The sequence below is a fragment of the Oreochromis aureus genome, linkage group 5 (genome assembly GCF_013358895.1).
Source record: "Oreochromis aureus strain Israel breed Guangdong linkage group 5, ZZ_aureus, whole genome shotgun sequence".
Taxonomy (NCBI): domain Eukaryota; kingdom Metazoa; phylum Chordata; class Actinopteri; order Cichliformes; family Cichlidae; genus Oreochromis; species Oreochromis aureus.
Window position 1 is genome coordinate 8,993,585 of NC_052946.1, and position 19,790 is coordinate 9,013,374.

The 19,790-nt window shown below is 40.8% G+C and overlaps 1 protein-coding gene across 21 annotated transcripts in view; it reads left to right on the forward strand.

Moving 5' to 3' along the window:
* foxp1b (forkhead box P1b) overlaps positions 1-19,790 on the forward strand; it is a 146,536-nt gene that overhangs the window by 62,110 nt on the left and 64,636 nt on the right. For all 21 annotated transcript variants that reach the window (XR_005613067.1, XM_039612102.1, XM_039612088.1 and 18 more), the window contains one exon: positions 4,047-4,216. Coding sequence is in view for 20 of the 21 variants with exons in the window: in XM_039612102.1 (XP_039468036.1) it covers positions 4,058-4,216 (159 nt within the window). In the remaining variant the exon portion in view is untranslated. The remainder of the gene's footprint in view (positions 1-4,046; positions 4,217-19,790) is intronic.

Below are 19,790 nucleotides of genomic sequence, written 5' to 3' on the forward strand. Positions count from 1 at the left end.
CAGAATGTCACCGCGGCCGTTCGTTTCTCTCAGAAGAGGAGCGGCAACTGGATCCACTTTCAGGCTTTGTGACTGAGGTGGTTCTGCTGTGTGGAGATGATATGTATGAGGGAGTGGGAGTGCAGTTTATAAAGCTTGTTGGAATTTAGCCCAATTTCTCCGTGTTGTGTTGTCCAGTGGAATATTTTCAAGAGATACTCAGAGTAGTTTGTTATCAGTGATGAGGGCTGCGATAATGGATTATTTAACATGCAGCTTGTGTTTGTCTTTCGGCTTTTCCCTCACATCAGGAGCCAAAATACAGCAAAACACAAGCCTCTTCAGCAACCTTCAGAAGCATTCTGTTGTTGCACCTTTGGTGCACGCCGATGTGTTGTCTAGTCTGGCAACCAAGCTGAACCTAAACAGCTCTAAAGTGAACTTCTCCCTATTGTGTCCTCCTTTGTATGTCATTATCTCCCACCCAAGAAATGTTGTGCTTTTGTTGTGTGCTTCTGTAAACAACGGCTGTGTGAGAACTTGGCGAATCGAAGCAGGTGGCTGCCGAGGCTTTGCTGTCATGAGCATTAGAGAAAAACAGAACATGGAGAAGGGTCAGAGCACAGCTGCGCGGACCAGCCCTACCTTGAATCCACCGCTGACTCGTTTGAGCTGTTGAATTCCGGGCAGGCATGACAGGGGGACAGGCATTGGATTTCCATTGTGGTGGGGAGGGGAGCTGATGAGCTCTGGCCCGCTGGCTGTTCTTAACCTTCAACCTGTCTGGTCAGGTGGGAGACACATGTGACTCTTGTTTGTACTGTACTCCCTATGCCATTTGAGGCAGGGAAAACAAAACAAACTGTAAACAAACAGAAACTCTGACCTTTTTTTATTATCCAGTGTTTGTTCCAAACACTTGTTTTATTTTGCAAGCAACTCCCCCCTAAAGACCAGGCAGGCATCTAATAATCAACAGCACAGCTAGTTCTCTTTGTACAAACTGTTGTTGCCTTGTTTTGATCTCCTGGAATTTCCATTATTTTCATTCTTTTTTTGTTTTTTTAAACTTTTTTTTTCCAGCTCCGAAAAAACTGACATGCTCCATTAATAATAAGAGAGCTTTTCTTTTTCTTTTTTTCCCCTCACGTCTCCTTTTGTGTATTTTATTATGTTGAAATGTTTGTGTTTGGACCACGAATGCATATGTTCTTAAACCGAGTAACTACACCCCATTTAGCATGATGCTTGACCCATAATTACAGTTGAATTTGCACGTGGTGTATAAATGGAACAAATGGAAAAACTTGGAGCATTTCAAGTCATCGTCATCATCATCATCACACACACACACACACACACACACACACACACACACACACACACACACACACACACACACACACACAAGGCTTTCCCCAGAGCAAAGTGAAAATAAATACATAGATAAACAAACTCAGGGCCAAGTCACGTGGCCAAGTTGCCCGGGCCTCGGCTGATGATGATGGTGTCCGTGCCTCAGTGCTTCACAGATTAACATTGTTATCAGCACAACTCTCTAATAAGGCTCTTTCCTATCTGCTTGATATTTATGATGGATAATGCCCATTTTCCATTTTCTTTTTTCCCTCCAATTTTTTCACTCATGATATTGCAGCTTTGAATTATTCTGTGCTAAAATTAATGAGAAACTAGATTTATGGGTTTCATTTGTTTGTCAATTCGAAAATTAATTGGGTGTTAATTTTAGCCATCCCCTCATCAGTGCCGGTCGCAAGCATGCGCGCATTACTTTGCATTCATTGTAGCCTTTCTCTCCTTTATTGTGGGTCACTAGTTTTGCATACATTAAAATAGCCCCGCGGCTCATTCTCTTGATTACTTTTGGAGATGCCGTGCATTTGAAAATTTACGCCTTTCCGTTACAATTATGAAAATTTTTGCATGGAATGACAGTGCATGTATAATAGCCATTCCCCCCCATGTAGCTTTGAGAGGAAAAAAAAAGAAAAAGACAGCTCTTTTTTTCCCGCAAGTGGAAAATATCTTTTATTTGAAAAATAAGTGGGGGTGAATAACGTCAGCACATGGTTTATTTCAAATGGCATTTAATTTCGCCTGAGAATGTGTGTTTCTAATTGGTGTCTCAGAAGGGGAGTTGGTGCGAGCAGGGGCCTGTAGATGGAGTTGTGGCTGGCTGCGTCCCATCCCACAGTATTCCTCTTGCTCACTCCTTGTTTAGAAAATCCCATTATGGAGGGAGGCTGTGCCAGACTGGAAGGGTGAGCCGGGTCAACATCTGTCTGGAGGGAGAGGGGGGCCGGCTCAAGCTCCAGCCCAAAGAACAGGCCCTGTAGGCCGGGCCCAAGCTGCTCAGACAGGCCCCGGAGTGTGGGGGCGTCGTGACACACAACTGAACCGGCACAGGCCACAGTGTCAGATGACTCATTCAGTCATGCTTCTTGCGAGGAGGGCTTCTACATGAGAGGAAATGTAAACTGTAATGCTCTTTGGAGTTTGCTTTGTGTTCTGGTACAGTTTTAGCTCCTCTTAGCCCCAAACTGCTGCTGATGATAGTGAGCTACGAGCCTGTCCCTAAAAAAAACAAATTTTGAAAGAGCAGTTCTCCTCACACCACTGTTTATTTTTTTAAATAATCCCATTTCTAGATTATTATCTCACCTCTGCTCTGTAAATATTCTTTTGTGACAAGTTGTCAACCCCAATTTCCTATCTGTCAGCCTGAGTGTGTGTCCCCTTGGGTGTGTGTCTGCATCTTGTTTAGATGGGATCTCTGGAGACGCTGTGCATGTGTACCTGAGCACATATAAACTCAGACTGGCCTTCCTATTACATGCCTTAAACGCAGCACCATAAATCTGCATTTAGTTCCACTTTCACATTCTTTCATGATGAGGCCCAGTGTTTTAAAGGCATTTATTCTGCTTCATATAAATAATTAATCAGCCAAGTTAATTTGCTTCTGCCTGACTTGGTCAGCTTCATTAACTGCCCTGGAATTGGGGGGATAGATGCATTGCAGCAATGAAGCCTGTGACCAGCACACAATAGCTGTAAATCATTCCACTGATTTGAGGAATTCAGGCACAGATATGCACCAGTGTCACTGGCACTTATCCCCAGAGAGACAGAGGGGGTGTGCTGGGATAGATGGCATGTCTGTCTGGCTTTTGTGTATCCAAAAACAAAACTGAGGACATATCTTGTAAGCAAATAGCTGTGTATTCACTGATTGCCGCTGCCATATTTTTACATAAAGCGTGCAGTGGTGCTTAAAACTACTGCCAGTGTTTGTATTTTACCCTTTTCAGTTAGATTAAGTTATGAAAGTCAACATTTTTTTCCAACTCAAAAGGATTTATTTATATTCAGACCTGTGTTTTGGTGTTAATTGAGCACCCCTCAAGGATTTGACTGTTTTCGTTCAGCCTCAGATTGGATGTTTCTCATGGAGATCCTTTGGCAGGCCTCACACAGTCGCTCTGTTTCCCATTAAAAAGCCATTCTGCCGTGGTTCTTCAGGGAGCCATGCAAGTAAATATATCCATTTCCATAGAAAGTGTTTTGTTTTGGAGGTCCAGTGTTTTCTTGGGCTCCTCTGCTCTCACTCAACTCAGGTTGGGTTCCTCTACATGTGTGCCGAACCCCAACCCCTCCACCATGCCCCCCCTTCTGCATATACCCTATACTGGAGAATACAAACAAAACCTACTCACTTTTCTCCTGCCCGGTATGGACTTGTCATCTGTAAAGGATCTGCACCGGAAAAGACAAAACAAAGGAGCCGTTCATTACTGTGTTTAGAGGCAGCCTGTGGATGCGTGTGTGTGTTTGCCTCATTGCATATGCTACAAGCAAACAAACAAGACACGGGGAAGCACAAACCAACAGGGAAACCTGCAACAAAAGTGAAATTGTGTGGGAAGAATATGACAGATGTTTATAGTTTGGCCCACAGTTGAAATGCGACCTCATTGCAGTGTGTTTTAACAGCTGTTTCTCTCCGTCTCTGTCCCTGTTTTCTCTTCTTCTGCGCCTTCTCTCAGGTTTTTAAGTCATGATGCAAGAATCTGGGACGGAGGCGACGAGCAACGGCCCAGCCAATGAGAATGGAGGAGCGAGCGTGGAGGGAGTACCCAGAGAGGGGCGACCAAAAAGTGCCACGCCGTCAGCAGAAGTGACTGCAGCAGATCTCCTGCATCTTCAGCAGCACCAGGTAGACCATTCACACCTGTCTTCACTTTATTAAGCCATGTCAACAGCAGGCCAATCCGCCTCTTAAAGTGCCTCTTAATATTTAATTCCTCCTCAAAGTACATCTAGTTCATAAACACATTATTATTATTATTTATGTATACTGAGGCCCTTTTAGAATATTTAAAAGACGGGGAGTGCTCTTTCTGTGTGATTGTTTGGTTGTGAATGTGTTTATTGTAGCATGCAGCATCTGCATTTCGATCAAATATTTATTATGATGTTCTGACATATTTTAAGTATGTAGGTGCCACAGGATTTTGTAGACAGTTAAGGAACCGTGACATCCAATTGGATGACAGCGTTTTCCTCCGGCTCATTGTAAACACACCTCACACTCACAACTAATGCCACACTCTGCTGTACTAACCAATGAGGTGAGGAGACAGACGCTGGCGTTATCGTCAGTGAAGCCGAAACATTTTCACCATCTCAGACTTGAGGCAAACAGACAAGCTCTTTCTGTTGGTGTCAGCGTTATGTGTGGCACACGACACTGCGTTTAAAGAAACAACACTGAAAAGATCAGTGTGTCTTCTACTATCTTGGTCTTTGCGACAGCACAACTAGGGTTGTTGTCAGGAGCTGTTTGGTGATGATGCACGGCTCTGTGCCGTTGTCTGTTGTCACAGCGCATCCATCAGCATTTTTACAGGGAGGCAAACAAAGCTGTAGCATGGAACAAGAGGGAAATGGCATTGTAACACATAGAGCTGAGCAATAACTCAGTATTATCATTTATCATCTTTGAACACAATCATCACGGTGTTCTGATGCTGTGATATTTGGCCACTGATGAACAGTTGTTTTTCAGAAATGATGAGAACATTTTGATAATAGGATAAAATAGCTTAGCCGTTTAAAGAGTCATTGCTTGGCATTTTAGGTGATGTTTAGACATAACATAAATTTTATTGTGAAATTTCAGATGTGTAGCTCAGGTTTCACTTCAGCAGTAAGATGACCAGGGCTTTAGCCAGCAACTTTGTAACATCAGCTATATGCACTTATAGCACTTTCCTCTTGCTATAATGATAATTGCTAATCATGTGCTAGCACAGACAGAACAGCAGGGGTACCAGTCTGTAGCTTTGCACACAGGAGCACAGAGATACTGGAGGATTTATTTCCCAGTATCACCACAAAAGGGAAACTACCATGTATTGATATATCAGAAGGGATGTTTTAATCCATATAAGCATTGAACAGGTCAAATTAAATGAAGTCATAATGTTTGCATGATTCTTTACTATACATTTTGACTTGTTTAGCATTTATTTATGTGTAGAATCAGGAACAATAAGCCACTTGTTTGTTTGTTTTTTCCCTTTTTATTGTAGAGTATGGGTGTATGTAAATATAATTAATTGGTCAAACATACACTCAAAGCAAAATGATGCTTTAGGTGTCGTCATCTTAGAAGTGTGGTACGTGTTTTGGTGCAAGATGGCCCTGTTAATTCCATTTCCTCTATGTAAGTAGTAGAAGAAGTGTTGATTGTTCAGTAAGTACAAAGGATGAGTCAGTGTGTGTTCTGATTCTCAGCCTTAGTCTGTGAAGCCTTTAGGCCTCTCCAGATCATCCCCACTACCCCAGCTAGACCCCAGACCCCACCTCCCACCCATCTTTTTTCCAGCTCCGAACGAGCATGTCGTCAGTGAGAAAATCACAGCCATACTGAATTCATTACTGCAGTAGTCACACAAAACCATGGATAAAATTTCAATAACTGCAGGCCACAGTTGAGTAAACAGTTGCAGTGAAACTTAATTCCTGTTGACTTTTCCTTCATTCTTTGCCAGGGGCACATTCTGATTCGCTCTGCAAAGACAACAGGGTTACAACTTTGATAAATGCGAGGCAGGGGAGAGGGAGAGAATGGGCGAGAAAAGTGTCATGGATGTGCACTTGACACCAAGAAGGGATGGAAATAAAGCCTTCCCACTAGAATAGAGCCAGTCGTCCAAGCATGCTCCCTGTTTACAAGTCATCCAAAAAGAACTATTGCTCTCCAGCATCTGCCCTGGCATTTAAAGAAAGGAGAAACCAGCAACTCTCTCCATCCTGCTTCCATATATTGCGGACACATTTTCTGCCCCCTGTTCTCTACTGTAGCAAATGCAGAAATATTTCCTGGTTCATGCCGTTTGAACAAATCCAGTGGTTAATTTGTGTGGCCCGCATGCAGGGAGGTGTATTAATTGTTGCCTGTGATAAATGACGCACGGATGGGAAGGAAGGACGAGATGTCTCACTCTCAGCTCCTGGCACTGGACTTTGATAGGCTACTTACCATGGTAGTGTTACTGGCAAGACAGGCAGGCAGTCTTTTTATTCTCCCATTAGACTAGCCGAGGATTTTCCCTCACGCACCATGAACCATGTTAATTGTCCCCGGGGCATTACGATCTTCACTCAGTTACTCGATAACTTTTTACTTTTGTGACATTTCACAGTTTCTTTTAAGTTTTATTTGTGGCTTGCACTAATATGCCTCTAACTGACACACTGAGAATTTTTTTCCTTCATTCTTTGTTCTCCACAACACATGCAAGGTGCCATTACCCCTTTAGGTGACGCAAAAATCAATCTAAAATGTTTTCAGACTCAAAGTGCAAATGTCTGAGAGTCCCTCGAGTGAGCCGGAACAACAAACCTGGCAGTGGCATATCATTTATTCTTATTAGGGAACATAACTATGAAAGACAGTCCTCATTAATAAAGATGGGGGATGAAATAATTGTAATCTGTTTGATCATCTTGATTCTGACAGGGGAATTCATCTTGTTGACTAGTCAGATTTGGGGGAAGTGGACCATAAGCTTGAATTAAGCATGTCTATTAGTAAGTCAAATATTTTTTTTAGGGCGAAAAAGGTGCTGCGTTTCTTCTCTTTTTTCCCCAAGATGCTGTTGAAATTCAGCAGATTTCTCTATAGGAGGAACTCAATGTCCTGTCTGTTGTGTTGTAATAGTTAGACAACTGGGTGCCCTTGTAAACATTTGTTGTGCATCTTGTTGCTGTGCTCGTTGTGATCACTGTTACCCATGTATTATTAATAAATGTCTCTATTATAGCATGTGCAGTTTTTTTTTTTCTTTTCATAGCACATGTGTCTGCACCCCTGAACCACACTGTTTATTTGCTTTCTGTTTTTGTTTGTGTTGCAGAAGTTGTGGTTTTAACGTTATCCACATGAGGAAGTGAAGATACTGCAGGGGCGAAAATAAAACAAAAGCAATAGTATGAAAAAGTTTTGCAATAACCTGTTTTGTGATTTGTGATTTAAATGATTTTGTAACAGGAAACCGTGTTGTGCAGCTGTAGTTGTCACATAAACGCAGAGTGACAGTAATATTCTCAAGGACACCCTGTTAGCTCTAGAGCTGCTGTCTTCACGATATTCACATTTCCTGTGATGTGTGGTCATTTTCAGCAAAGCATCTTACCTGTTTAAACACACGAGTTACTCTTTCACTCTAAGTTGGTTCGTGTGATGCAACTGTAGAGCATTAAATATTAATATCCTGTCCTTTAGAAGAGTCCTTTTAATTTAGGCTGGTGATATTGTTCACACGAGAGAAAATACCTAAAACAATGATTAATAACTGCTTTTCTTTTATTGCATGCACATCCATCTAACATACCCTGTCCAACAAGTGCTTTTCTACATATTGAAAGATAAGACCGGCTAGCTACTTCTTTCATTTTCCTCCTCTCTGCCTGTGTGGTCGAGGTGTCTTTCGTGAGGTTGACGTCCATAACAGTGGCCACAGAAAGAGCTGAGTGGGCACACATCCTCTGCTTGCATAATGCAAATCATACACTGTCCCTTGTGGAGGCTTGTGAAGGTGGAACTGCAAATCTTAACTGTTCTCTGATGACCAAGTGTTCCATGATAAGCCTTGCTCTCCCAGTACACACACACAGGTACGCACACACAGACGTGAATAGTATATATATGCTCACGTAGAATAGAGTTGCAAAGGTCAGGCCTTTAAGTGTAGGACCTGCTGGTTTTGGGCGTCCAGTCCACATTATGGGCTAATGGTCAGACTGAGAGAGTTAACAGCACCAGGTCAGAGAGGAGGCCAGAGAGCATTTTCTGCCTCAGATCTCTGCTAATCGTATGCACTCTGCAGCAGAGATGAGGGCAAAGAGAGAGCGTGCTATGCCCAGATTGAAATACATACACTGTTACACAAGAAGAACGCACCCCTATCGCTGCGCCTTTGAATTGAATTCCTGCCAGTATCTCTGTATTTGCTCTACAGCAGAATAAGATAGACGTGTGCAGTGCAATGCTGAATATTTCACATGAATGACAAAGCCGTCTTCGCTCTCTGTGTGTGTGCTTTTTGACCAGTCGCTTCGCTGCAGTATAGTGGCTTCATGGTGTAGCGGTTTGTGCATCACACTGAAAGGACACTCCAACATCTCTAGCAGCTCTCACGTATCTTCATGTATACTGTTCATACTGTCACAGGAGGCCAAGCAAAGGCTCGGGCTTATTGGAAAATCTGGCAGAGAGGATAACATCAGTGTTATGACACTGCATATTGCCCTAAATTGCTTATTGGTAAAATGATAGTGCTCGTCCAATTTGAATAATTTTATGGAATCCCTCACAGAACAGTTTAATTATGTTATCACACAACTGGCAACATCTGTCTTTATACCACAGCACATGACAGTTTTATTACAGGCTGAATTTCTTTGCTGGTTCTGGCAATTGATGTGTGATCTGATTAATAATCACACAGATGGAGGTGAAAATTGAACAGCAAAGCGTTGCTATGTGGAAAAAAGGGGAAATAATTATTAAAGGAAAAAAAGCAAACTCTCTGTCTCTGAAAATATCCTGACCATTTTTACAAACCGTCACACTTCCCTCAGTGGAAGTATCTCTTTTTTAAACACTTTTACACACATTTATAAATCTGAAAACAAAATGTGTTTAGTCTAGGTGCAACTTTTCATATCCTCTTGTCACCCAGGTTTTGTTAGTGAGCTTTCAAGAGGTAAACCACCCAGCACCTCATTTTTGGCTTATGGACGCTTTCCAAAACAGCCTATGAACTCATCCATTTTGTTGAGTCTACCTCCAGCTGCTGCTGTCCGACTGACAAGAGATGAAGCGCAGGTTACATGTGTGCTGAAACCCATAGTTTAAAATAGTTGACTGTTGCTTGGGTCGACATCCTGTTTACACACCCTGCCTATGTGGGCAGCAGGAGGGGGATCACAGGAGTTGTTTGACATTGTGGTAATCAGAATGGTCACACTTAGAAGCGCACACACATTCAAACACACTCACTCGTCTTTCCCTGTAGCTCAGCACGAAAATATGCTTTTTTGAGGGTTTTTTACGCCCACATAAAATAAAACATGTTAATGGAGCCATGTCAAAAGTTGATTCATGGTAAATAATTAAATTGTCACTAAGTTTTTTTTTTTGCATGTGTTGGGGCTTTAAAATTGCTATTAGCAAAGAAAAAAACAAAGAATTAAAAAAAATATATATAAACTTAAAAAAATAAATAAATGACATACACTGCAAAAAATGTTACTTTGAATCAAATTACTCTGTCTTACAACTAAATTTATTAGTTTTACTCAGACTATAATTCTGATTTAATAAAAACTGTAACTGTGTATTTAAAATAAGCCAAAAGTATTTATTTTTCCAGAATCATAAATGTACATTGAAACAAACTAAAAAGATCATTTTCCGAGTACATTTGTTCTTTGGACTCTTCGGACACTCTAATTTTGTTACATGCAATTTTATTAAGTTCTTTCAACTTTTTAGTCAGTGTAATAAAATAGAGTTTCTACTGATACATAATTGAAAATTGGTTTCTTATGTCCTCGTTCAAAATGTTACTTAAGAGAGCTTCAAAAAGATCAATTTTATTCCATAGAATCCACTATAAAACAAAAGCTAGAGCTGATTTCTCTAAAGTAAAATAAGGTTTTGTCACAATCAACTTGCTAGAAATACAGATAAATTCTCCTTTGAAGGACCAAATTTATTATGGTATGTTTTTTTTTAAAAAGGCTCCCTTTTATGTACGAAAAATACAATAAAAATTACAAAATAAAGCACTAAAGACTTCAGTTCTATTTACACAACAGCTGACAAAGAAAAAGAAAAAAAACCCCAAAAAACACACCAGACAAAATGAAGCAAAACTGATTTCCCTACCCAGCCTCCACCCACCCTCACCAAACCCCTCTTTTTTAAAACTTTTTCACCTTTAAAACGTGATATAGGTAACGTAACAGCCATTAACATTAACAACATTTCTAACACTGTGCAAACAGTGACGACCTAAATAAAATGAATATGACAGACAGAACCCTTCGAACAATGGAAAACAAAAATCAGATACTGTGGTTCTAATTTCTAATTTCTCTCATATTAAAGTCTGTTCCTTCCCAATACAATCTAACAGGAATTCCTTACACTTCCCTGGACTGTATCTGAATATAAATGAGCTATAAAAGGCAAACAAAAAAAAAGCAGAGTCCCCTTGTCTCTTTGGCTGATCCGATGCTTAGAGCTTGACACTGACACTACAGACTACAGACTTTTTGTTGACTTTTTCCCATGGTAAGTGATTTTTAATTTAGTTAACGTGAAATAAACACCTTCAACCCAGAAATCCCAGTTTTCTGTTGCAACAATGTAAAGCTTCAGTTCAACTAAATGACACAGACGCTTTACTTTTCTCAGTGTAGACAAGAGAACCAGTTTCTCTTATCACTGGTATTCTTATAAATTTAGTAATTTAATGGTGAAGATATCAGTCTATGCCATAAAAACGCCAGAAAGCCTTTTTATACTTTTCCAAATTTTATAGGTAAGAGATGGTGTTAGTACAGGCTGTTTTCTAAACATTTTTCCTATAATTCATCAGGTTTTGTGTTTGCATTTGTACAAGGAAGACAGGGTTGGGATTAAATAATCAATCAGCAAACCCAAATAGGTTTCTTTTTTATAACATGTTAGCAAGATAATGTTGAAAGTGTCTGATTCAGAAGTATTAGCGGTGTTACTGACAAGCTGGACATAAACCCGGGTTTTGGACTAAACAGATGGCTGAATAGTATCACGATCCTAACCAGATTTATGATATTAATTGGGTGCATCCTCAGTCTTTAGTTGAAACACACTGTTTGTCCTAGTGGAAAAATTGTGGAATGTTGTCAAGGAAGTGTGGACGTACAAATGCCTCCCATGTAAATGATGCAAGTGTATGCTGGTATCATTAGGAAGAGTGAAGTGGCTCTCATTGTGTGGTGCCCGGATCATCTTTGATGGCCATGGTGTGCGTGTTTGTGCTGAAGTGGGCAACTCTAAACTTTGAGCAGGTGTCTGAAGCAGCTGGCTGGAGGCAGACAGGGAAACACGTCTGCATCGGTTCAGTATTAAATGGCTTAGAGAGAGAGAGAGAGGGAGAGGCCTCGGCTAGCCAGAGGACTAATGCATCCTCAATGTTTTATTTAAAGTAGTGCCAGCAACAGCTTCTTAGTGTTCCACATCAACATGCACACACAAATCATTGCACACGGAAACACGTGCACACACACACACACACACACACACACACACACACACACACACACACACACACACACAGATACACACACATTCAGGCAAACAGAGTAATTTAGCACTGTTTAGCTGAACAACTTGTGTGTTTAGTGTTGTAAATAAGTAACCGTTTTAACAGGGCCTCAGGAGGCTGTGGTTGGGAAAGTACACGCTCAGACATGACTAGCTTTAATGGCCATTGTCAAAACACAGTTTAAACAAAACCCTTTCTTCACCCGATTGGAATGTTTACATTTAGTTGAATAATAATCCCGTTTTAAGGAGATGCTGTTCTTTAAGGATAGCCAATCTGACCCAATTTATTAGGGATAGACTTAAGGATGCACAATTCCTCATGGGAAAACATTCAAGCGCAGTGCCTATTCATTTTTAATGAGAGCACTACTTTAAAAACTTCATAGAATTAATATGTATCAGTGAAGTCTTTCCTGTGCAGAAAACTTCAGGGTAATTAATATTCATAGGCTGTGCTTGTTAACACCCCCAATGCTTGTGCAATGTAGATCCAATTAACATAGAATGGACCCTAAGGATTTGGGCAGATAAGGGTTAAATGAGCTATTGAAATTGAAACCGGGACTCTCCCCTTTTAAAACACTTATTTGTTCCAATAATCCTTGTTGCAGATTAAGGCATTTTTTGGGTGTGCAAACGATATCTCTACAAAGGTACAGTTGGCTCAGATAGTGTCTGTATGTGCATGAAAAATATTGATGCACGTGCATGTATGGATGCATGTTTAAATGCATGTGCATGTGGAGGTGTGTGCACGACACATGCAAGCACGTGCACTTGCTTGTATACATGTATGCATAGGGGGCATCCCCTTACACAGCCGGGCTAATGTGAAAAGCCTGTAGTGAGCCTGACTTATATATCTTATTCATAATCTCTTGGCACAGTGCGGGTAATAGACAGCAGTGTTCACCCTTGGCATCTGGCTTCAAGTCCTGGTTATGCTGGGTGACAGAGGAGGAAGTTCTAGAGTTCTAACAGTAGCTAGGTGATTGCACAGTAGCAAAATGCCACCTGCTGCCATTTGTTGGCACACAGACTGCAGATATTGCTCCCTGGAGTACCCTGAAACAACTGTGCTTCCCAAGGACTCAGTATTTAAGACCAAGTCTAAGCTAAATAATAGGAGGCAGGAAAGATATTCATGGCTTAAAAAGAAGTGAGCGCAGAGCCCGTTCATTACCTTAACCTCTTAAGGTTTTGCTTCATTTTCACCAATGTTAATGTGACGACCTAAAAATCATGCCAGGGAAAAATTATCAGTGAAGCAGAACGAGCACAGATGTGTTTACATTGAGGAAAAGAAACTCAACTACAACTATAATCTGCTTTTAACTACATGAAGTTAAGCTACGAGATTTGTTTCTTTTAACGGGCCAAGATATTTTGGCTTTAAATCTGTAGCGTCGGTTGGGACCCAGAACCCTAATGATGACATGATCAAGGTTGATTTGTCAGATGTTTGGAACGTTGCCGTCAGAGTCACAGTCCAACTGTTTTCACAGGTTTGTCAGGCTGGGATATAGTCATCAAGACAAGAAGACTGACCTATATAATAGATAGATAGATAGATAGATAGATAGATAGATAGATAGATGTAAACTTTCAGTTAGTACAGCACCAGTGCACAGTGTATACTCCTTGTTTCTGTTATATGTTAAAAAAAAGTTGACAGCCATGTTTTTTGCACGGAGGGTAAAATATGATAAACTACCAGTTCTGATGATCAAATGAGCCTTCATTGAAGCAAATATCTATGGACAGCCTCACCATGTATAGGTCTCTTGGAGTAAATTTGATTGTTTGACATGTATTCACCCATCAAAGTATGTATGAGTGATTAATAACAACCCCCTGTGCACGTTCAGCGGTGACATGGCCTCTATTTGAGAGAAAAATGGCACAGGTCGGTATTCACTGGTGAATAGCTGTGTACCATTTAGAGAATGAAATGGCATGATGGGATGTCTTGTCATAAATAAAAGTGATGGCACCTCGGCATCCTGTGAATGACATGTGCCATAAATACTTAGCCAGGCCAGAGACAATGGTTCGAATAAATCCTCGCGCAGACCTTTTCTCTCTATAAAAAAAGATATATATTATTTAAGTGAACTATGAAAACAAATGTTTTTCCCTCCCCAGCTGGTGGCAGAGAGACCTCCAGGACAATGGGTGCTGCGCCCTCTCTGTGGTCTCTGATACGCTGTTGTTATTTGCTTGTTTACAATCTTTGACATGATGTAATGGGATGGCTGTGAAAGTACTAGCCAGTAAATGGCACAGAAAATAAGACAGTCCTTTATGTCTCCCTCCTCTGCTTTTTTTCTTTGCTCCCTCCCTTTTTCCCCCCTTGTTTTTCCCTGCAAACGGGAAATATGTTCTGCATTTGACTGAAGGAACATGAGCCTTGAATATAAGTGACTGTTTTTTGCATTAGGTACTCCCTGGAGGTAGGGGGGGAAAATATCATGTCCCTGCGTGAAATGTGAATGTGAAATCTAGCAGAAAGAAATATTTATGACCATTTTCTGCTTGATTAGAGCTGGATGACATGCCTTAGGAGACAGTGAGTGGACAAAAGGCAGCAGCACTGCTTCTGGGCAGATGTTAAAGAAAGAGTTGTTTAAGGAGGACACCGTTCTGTCCGTGGACTGTCTGTGGGTGGGATGGGGGGTTTCGGTTGAAGCATGGCAGGGGAAATTGAGTAACGCCAACAGGAGCGTACTGAGAAGCCCATGATCCATCACGGGTCTTGTTCTCACTGACACGAGGAACACAAGTAATTTCTCTCAGATGGCCAAGCTAAGTGTAAAACCTAAAACAATAGTTTAACTGTGGTTCATTGAGAAACAGAACTAAACACGAGCATGATTTAGATGGCTTGGCACCCATGCACGCTTTAATGTGTCAGTTACACATTTCACTCCTGACAACAATTTATTAATTCATTTAGGTGAGCTGGGATTTAGTCCAAGGCACAGTCAACTGTTTGACATTACTGCCGTGTTAGACAGACATGTGAGTTTGGTTTTACTGCTACTGTCCAATTCTTTAAATCAGAATGCCTGAAACTAGTAACCTTTACTCAGGTCTCAGTGCATGTTGAGCACTCAAATCTGATCTGGATTCTGTACTCTTAAACACCGAAGCTGTTTTAATTCACTGATTCACATGCAAAACCCCCGTTATTTAAAAATACGTATTTTTAACCAGGTTAACTTGTAACATTGACATATTTGGAAGTCTTGGTCAAAACTGCACTTCTTCTTTGCATTTAAAGTAAATAAAAATCTATCTAGCCACTGATGGAGCCCCCACAAGTTCGATTTGTTTCATCTGTAAATATCAATAGAGCAAAAACAACCACTCACAAAATAAAAAGATGTATTTGGGAGAATTTTAAAGAGGGCCTTCCTCACCTCTTTATTTGAAAGGGTCACATAGCCTGACAGGCTTCCAGCATGTTGTTTGATGTAGTTGGTTACAGCGCTTTTGTAGATCATATGTCAGTTGTTACAAACAGAAATAAGATATATTTTTTAAATCACATGTGTGCTGTAGTTGATTTGAAATTTAAACACACAGTGAAAGGACTGTACATCAAAAGCAGTATTTTATGGGAAACCTTAGGCAGTAGTGAAATTTTAGTTATCATTATTTTGCATATTACATTATTTTATTCTGTTTGTTCCTTTTCAAAAGCTCAAGTGCCACTTAAAAACTTTGTATTGTGTGGGAATATATCAAATAATGTGGTTTTGTCTCCACAGTGGCATATTTTAGATTCAGTACATTATATTAGCATGCAAAAATCACAAGAACTTACAGCAAGACTTCTGGCTATTTTGTTAAACATAAAAAAACCTCAGTGCTCCTCCTTTATGACACTGTAAGTAGTTTGATTGTGTGTTCGCATGTGTCATCAAACAATAGGTGTCCATGGCCAATATATGACACAACTTCCTGGGTAATAAAGGCTGACAGAGTTGTGTAATGTTTTTGGTAATTAACCCACACACTCAGTATTTCTGTTCCAGGAAAGAGAGAGAAGCATTTCTGTTTGGCAGCGTATCAGGACAAGTGCCAACATATAAATAATCAGTTAATTACAGTATTGACGCAATTGTCTTGGTTGCACAAGCAACTCATCTCTGGCAGCGTATTGATTGTGTTTAGATGAAGCCTGTGACAGGGGAGATGCTTCCCCCTCTTAAAGCCATTTCCAATGGATCACAGAAGTACAAAATTGAGAGTATGATTAATTTTTCAATTTCTCTCTGCGGATATCTAATAATTGTGCCCATAGATAGCCAAGGGCTCTTATTAAACATTAACATGCAAAAGAAAAGTTAGAATCAGAAAGATGGTATTTTGGATTGAATAATGTAAAATATCTGTAGGGCAACAGAGAAAGAAGCAAACTATTCCAGGTTTATTCTTCAAATGTTTTCCACCACTGCAATGCCTCCTCCTAATTACTGAGCTCTTATCTGCACACTCGACACTATATTTATTTTTTCCTCATTGCTAAATGCAAATTTCTTTAACCTTTTAATAACATGTACATGTCAGTAATTTTTAAAAGCTATCATTAGAAATGTCATTTGGACTCGGCTAGGATTGTGTTTTTAATTGGTATGTAACTCCACTGGACAGACAAGTTTTTATTTTTAATTCAAGTTTCTGATAATTAATGCAAGACTTTCCCCAACATATTAAATGCTTGGCTCTTTGATTTGCTAAAGGGAGTGTTGGTGAGGCGCGCGGCATCTTATTAGAATACATCAGCATGTTATCTCCTTGCTTTGCAGCAGAGAGACACTTTGCCTTTAAGAAGTGGCACCTTACAGGAGGTTCCACCTTCAGGTCTCGCTCTGTCTCCTTCTGTCTCTCTGTGTTTCTCCCCGTGCTGTCTCCATCACTTTGCTCACTTCCAAATAATATCATCATCATCTCAGATAGCTGTGGCACAGGAGAACTGCATTTGTTGATCAGATCTGGCTCGGCTGACGCCTCCTCTCCTCAAGTACGGGGATGTGCGTGTAATGCTTGCCTGAGCCCGGCCGTCGGCGGCTGATTGAGTGATTCTGCCTGTCAAAGAACAAGATAACCGCATCAGTAAATACTCTCCACTCTGCGGCCCTCACCAACGTCCCACCACTCGCAGGAACAGAGGTTCTCTCCACATAGCTCGTTGTTATACATGTATACACTGTCCTTTAGTTCATCCACTCATTGTCTAATAGAGCTTTGAAGGAGTCACACAAAAGAGAATTTCCTATTTTAACACATAAACACATTAATGCAGTGCTCTGCCTCTCCAAAGGGACTTCTAACTCAGGTTACAGTTAGTTTTTCTTGTCATTTTGATGAGGTCTCTTGCCAGTATCACACCACCAGATTCCGGTTTCACAGTGTGATCGTTTGATAGCCCCCCTCTCTTCAAAGCATCACCAGCATTGAAGATGGATTGAATTAGCGATTTGTGGTGCATTTATCTTGATCTGAGAGTAATTTAGTGCTCTCTGTCTTAGCACTCAAGCTCAATGAAAACAATAAATGGTGTCCTTATCTTCCAGAGTGAAATCAAGATAGGCACAGGAGGCTGTGAGTTATTTGTGGTTGATTTGGAAAGAAAGGAGGGACAGGAAATGGACACCCCTCTCACATTACCTCTCACCATAGAGCGAGAGAAGGAGAGAGGCAGAGAGACGTTTTTTAATCAGCAGAAAGCTGTGCTTCTAATGTAAAAGTGTCAAAGATGTGCCTTAGCCCTGCAATGAGTGAAATCTGGTCAAGCCTTGTGTTAAATTGAAAACGGGGCCGCTGGGATTTGAAGGTGAGGGGACAGGGGACTCCATGGTAGCAGCATCCTGGTCAATTATCACAATCTCCTATGCTCTGTTCCACTCTTGAGGCCTTCGCTCCTTTATTTGGCTCCACTACACAACCAGGATCACAAAGAAATATAGTAAAAAAAACAAAAACAAAACAGTTACAGAGTACATTATTGATCAGAAGTGGCTGCTTTTTAACATTACATTTGACTTTCTGTACTCAACTCCAGATGATAGCCCATTTTTGGCATTGCATTGCATTTCAACTGCAGGTGAGTCCAAGTCCTGGTTGGCTCATAATGGGTGAAAAAAGTTGCCGTTTGTACCTGTAACAGCCCGTGCCCTGCCTGTCGGAGCATCATGCTTAATACTCACTACAGCTGCAGGTCCAGGCATATCCCAGCAGCCCCTCTGGCTGGAGAGAAAAAGGATCACTTCCTGGCAGGTGTGATGTGGGGAGCCACAGCTTCTGCCTTTTCGCTGACTTGCCACAAGTAAAAGAAAAGAAAGGAAAATTAAGCTAGAGAAGGAAAAAATGTACCACTGCTCTGTTTATATGTGCATGTGTGCAGTCTATTTTAACCACCTGAGCAGGAGCCAGAAAGCCAGCACTTGCCCCATATTTTCACCAGATGTTGAGGAGGGGAAGGAAAGCCTCGAAAGAGTCTTGCAATCAAAATAATTATCTTTATGGGTGGATGTTTACAAAGTGTTAATGTGATATTCTGCAGGCAGGCTAAACTGAGCCTGCTCTTTGATAAATGCCCTTGTCTATTAAAAGACCAACACTTCTGCTTTATATAGGCGCAGTGCAGTTTATAAATGTCTTTACAGCTTTCTTTTAGAAGAAGGGGAGAATATCTAAAGCGAGCTATGATTCTCCTCCTCTGTCTCACCTCCCCCCTTCCTCCTGCTGTGAATCATAGCAGACGGTACAGACATGAGTGGATGCGGCCTCCTTGATAGACAGTCAAAGAAGCAGCAGCAATGATTTGTAGCCACGGGGCAACAGTACTGCTGTAACCTGTCCTCTCGCAGCACATATGACACGGAGGCATACTGTAAGTAGAGGCGCCTCAGCAGATTTTCATCATAATTCATATTCCACAAGATCAAATTGTGATTTCTAATTTGATTCTTTTTTTAAACCCTTTATTTATCACCTGATTGGCCAAGGCAAATTGAAATTTACACTATGTAGGCTGACATCTAATAGAATTCCCACATTTTGCTTCGGGGGAGTTTGTTTTTAGAGCATATTAGCTTTGTCGCATTGTAGCTTGACAGACGTTTTCTCTCAGGAGTCGATGTTTAATTTGAATAATCACAAAAAGTGTGTTCGTTTGGTTTGCAGGGACATCAGTGTCCCAGATGAATAAAGAAGTAAATGAGGGGAAGAAAACAGGTAATTATGCTGAACCAGTAAATGAATGACCCACTGACCCTCAATCCTAATTGATTTTGTACAGACAAATTGTTTTCTTTAATTTCTTTTCTCTATCGCCCATTTTGATATGTTTTTGTTAGCTGTCTCTTAGTTAGCTTTATTTAGATGTAATTAATTACATCTAAATAATGTGAATTATGTGAATCAAGAATCAAATACTAGAAACAGGGAGGGAGGGAAGCTGTGTCTCCTCCATTTACCAGCAGGGCAATTATACTTGGCAGCTCGTACTTTGTGAAATGATGTCATATCTTGGAAGAAGAGCAAAGACTTCACCTCCCTCCACAGTCGATTTTCCCGCAATGTTATTTGTTTGTTTACTGTTTAAAAATCATACGTGCATAACATTAAGATGTAGTTGGCTATGTGATGGAATAATGCAGCTTCTAGATACACAAATTATGCAAACTACAAAGTGGAGGGGGGAAAGAAAGAAGAGTGCAGCAGATGTGTATATTTCAGAAATCGCTCTGTTCTGAGAGCGCCCGCCCTAGGTCAGGCCATCAGCCTCACAATCCCTCGCAAATATGTGGCGGTCATTGAGCGTACGCCAAGTTACAGTGTAACAATACATGCACAAGTGGACCGTCTGGGTGATGACATGTGCTACTTT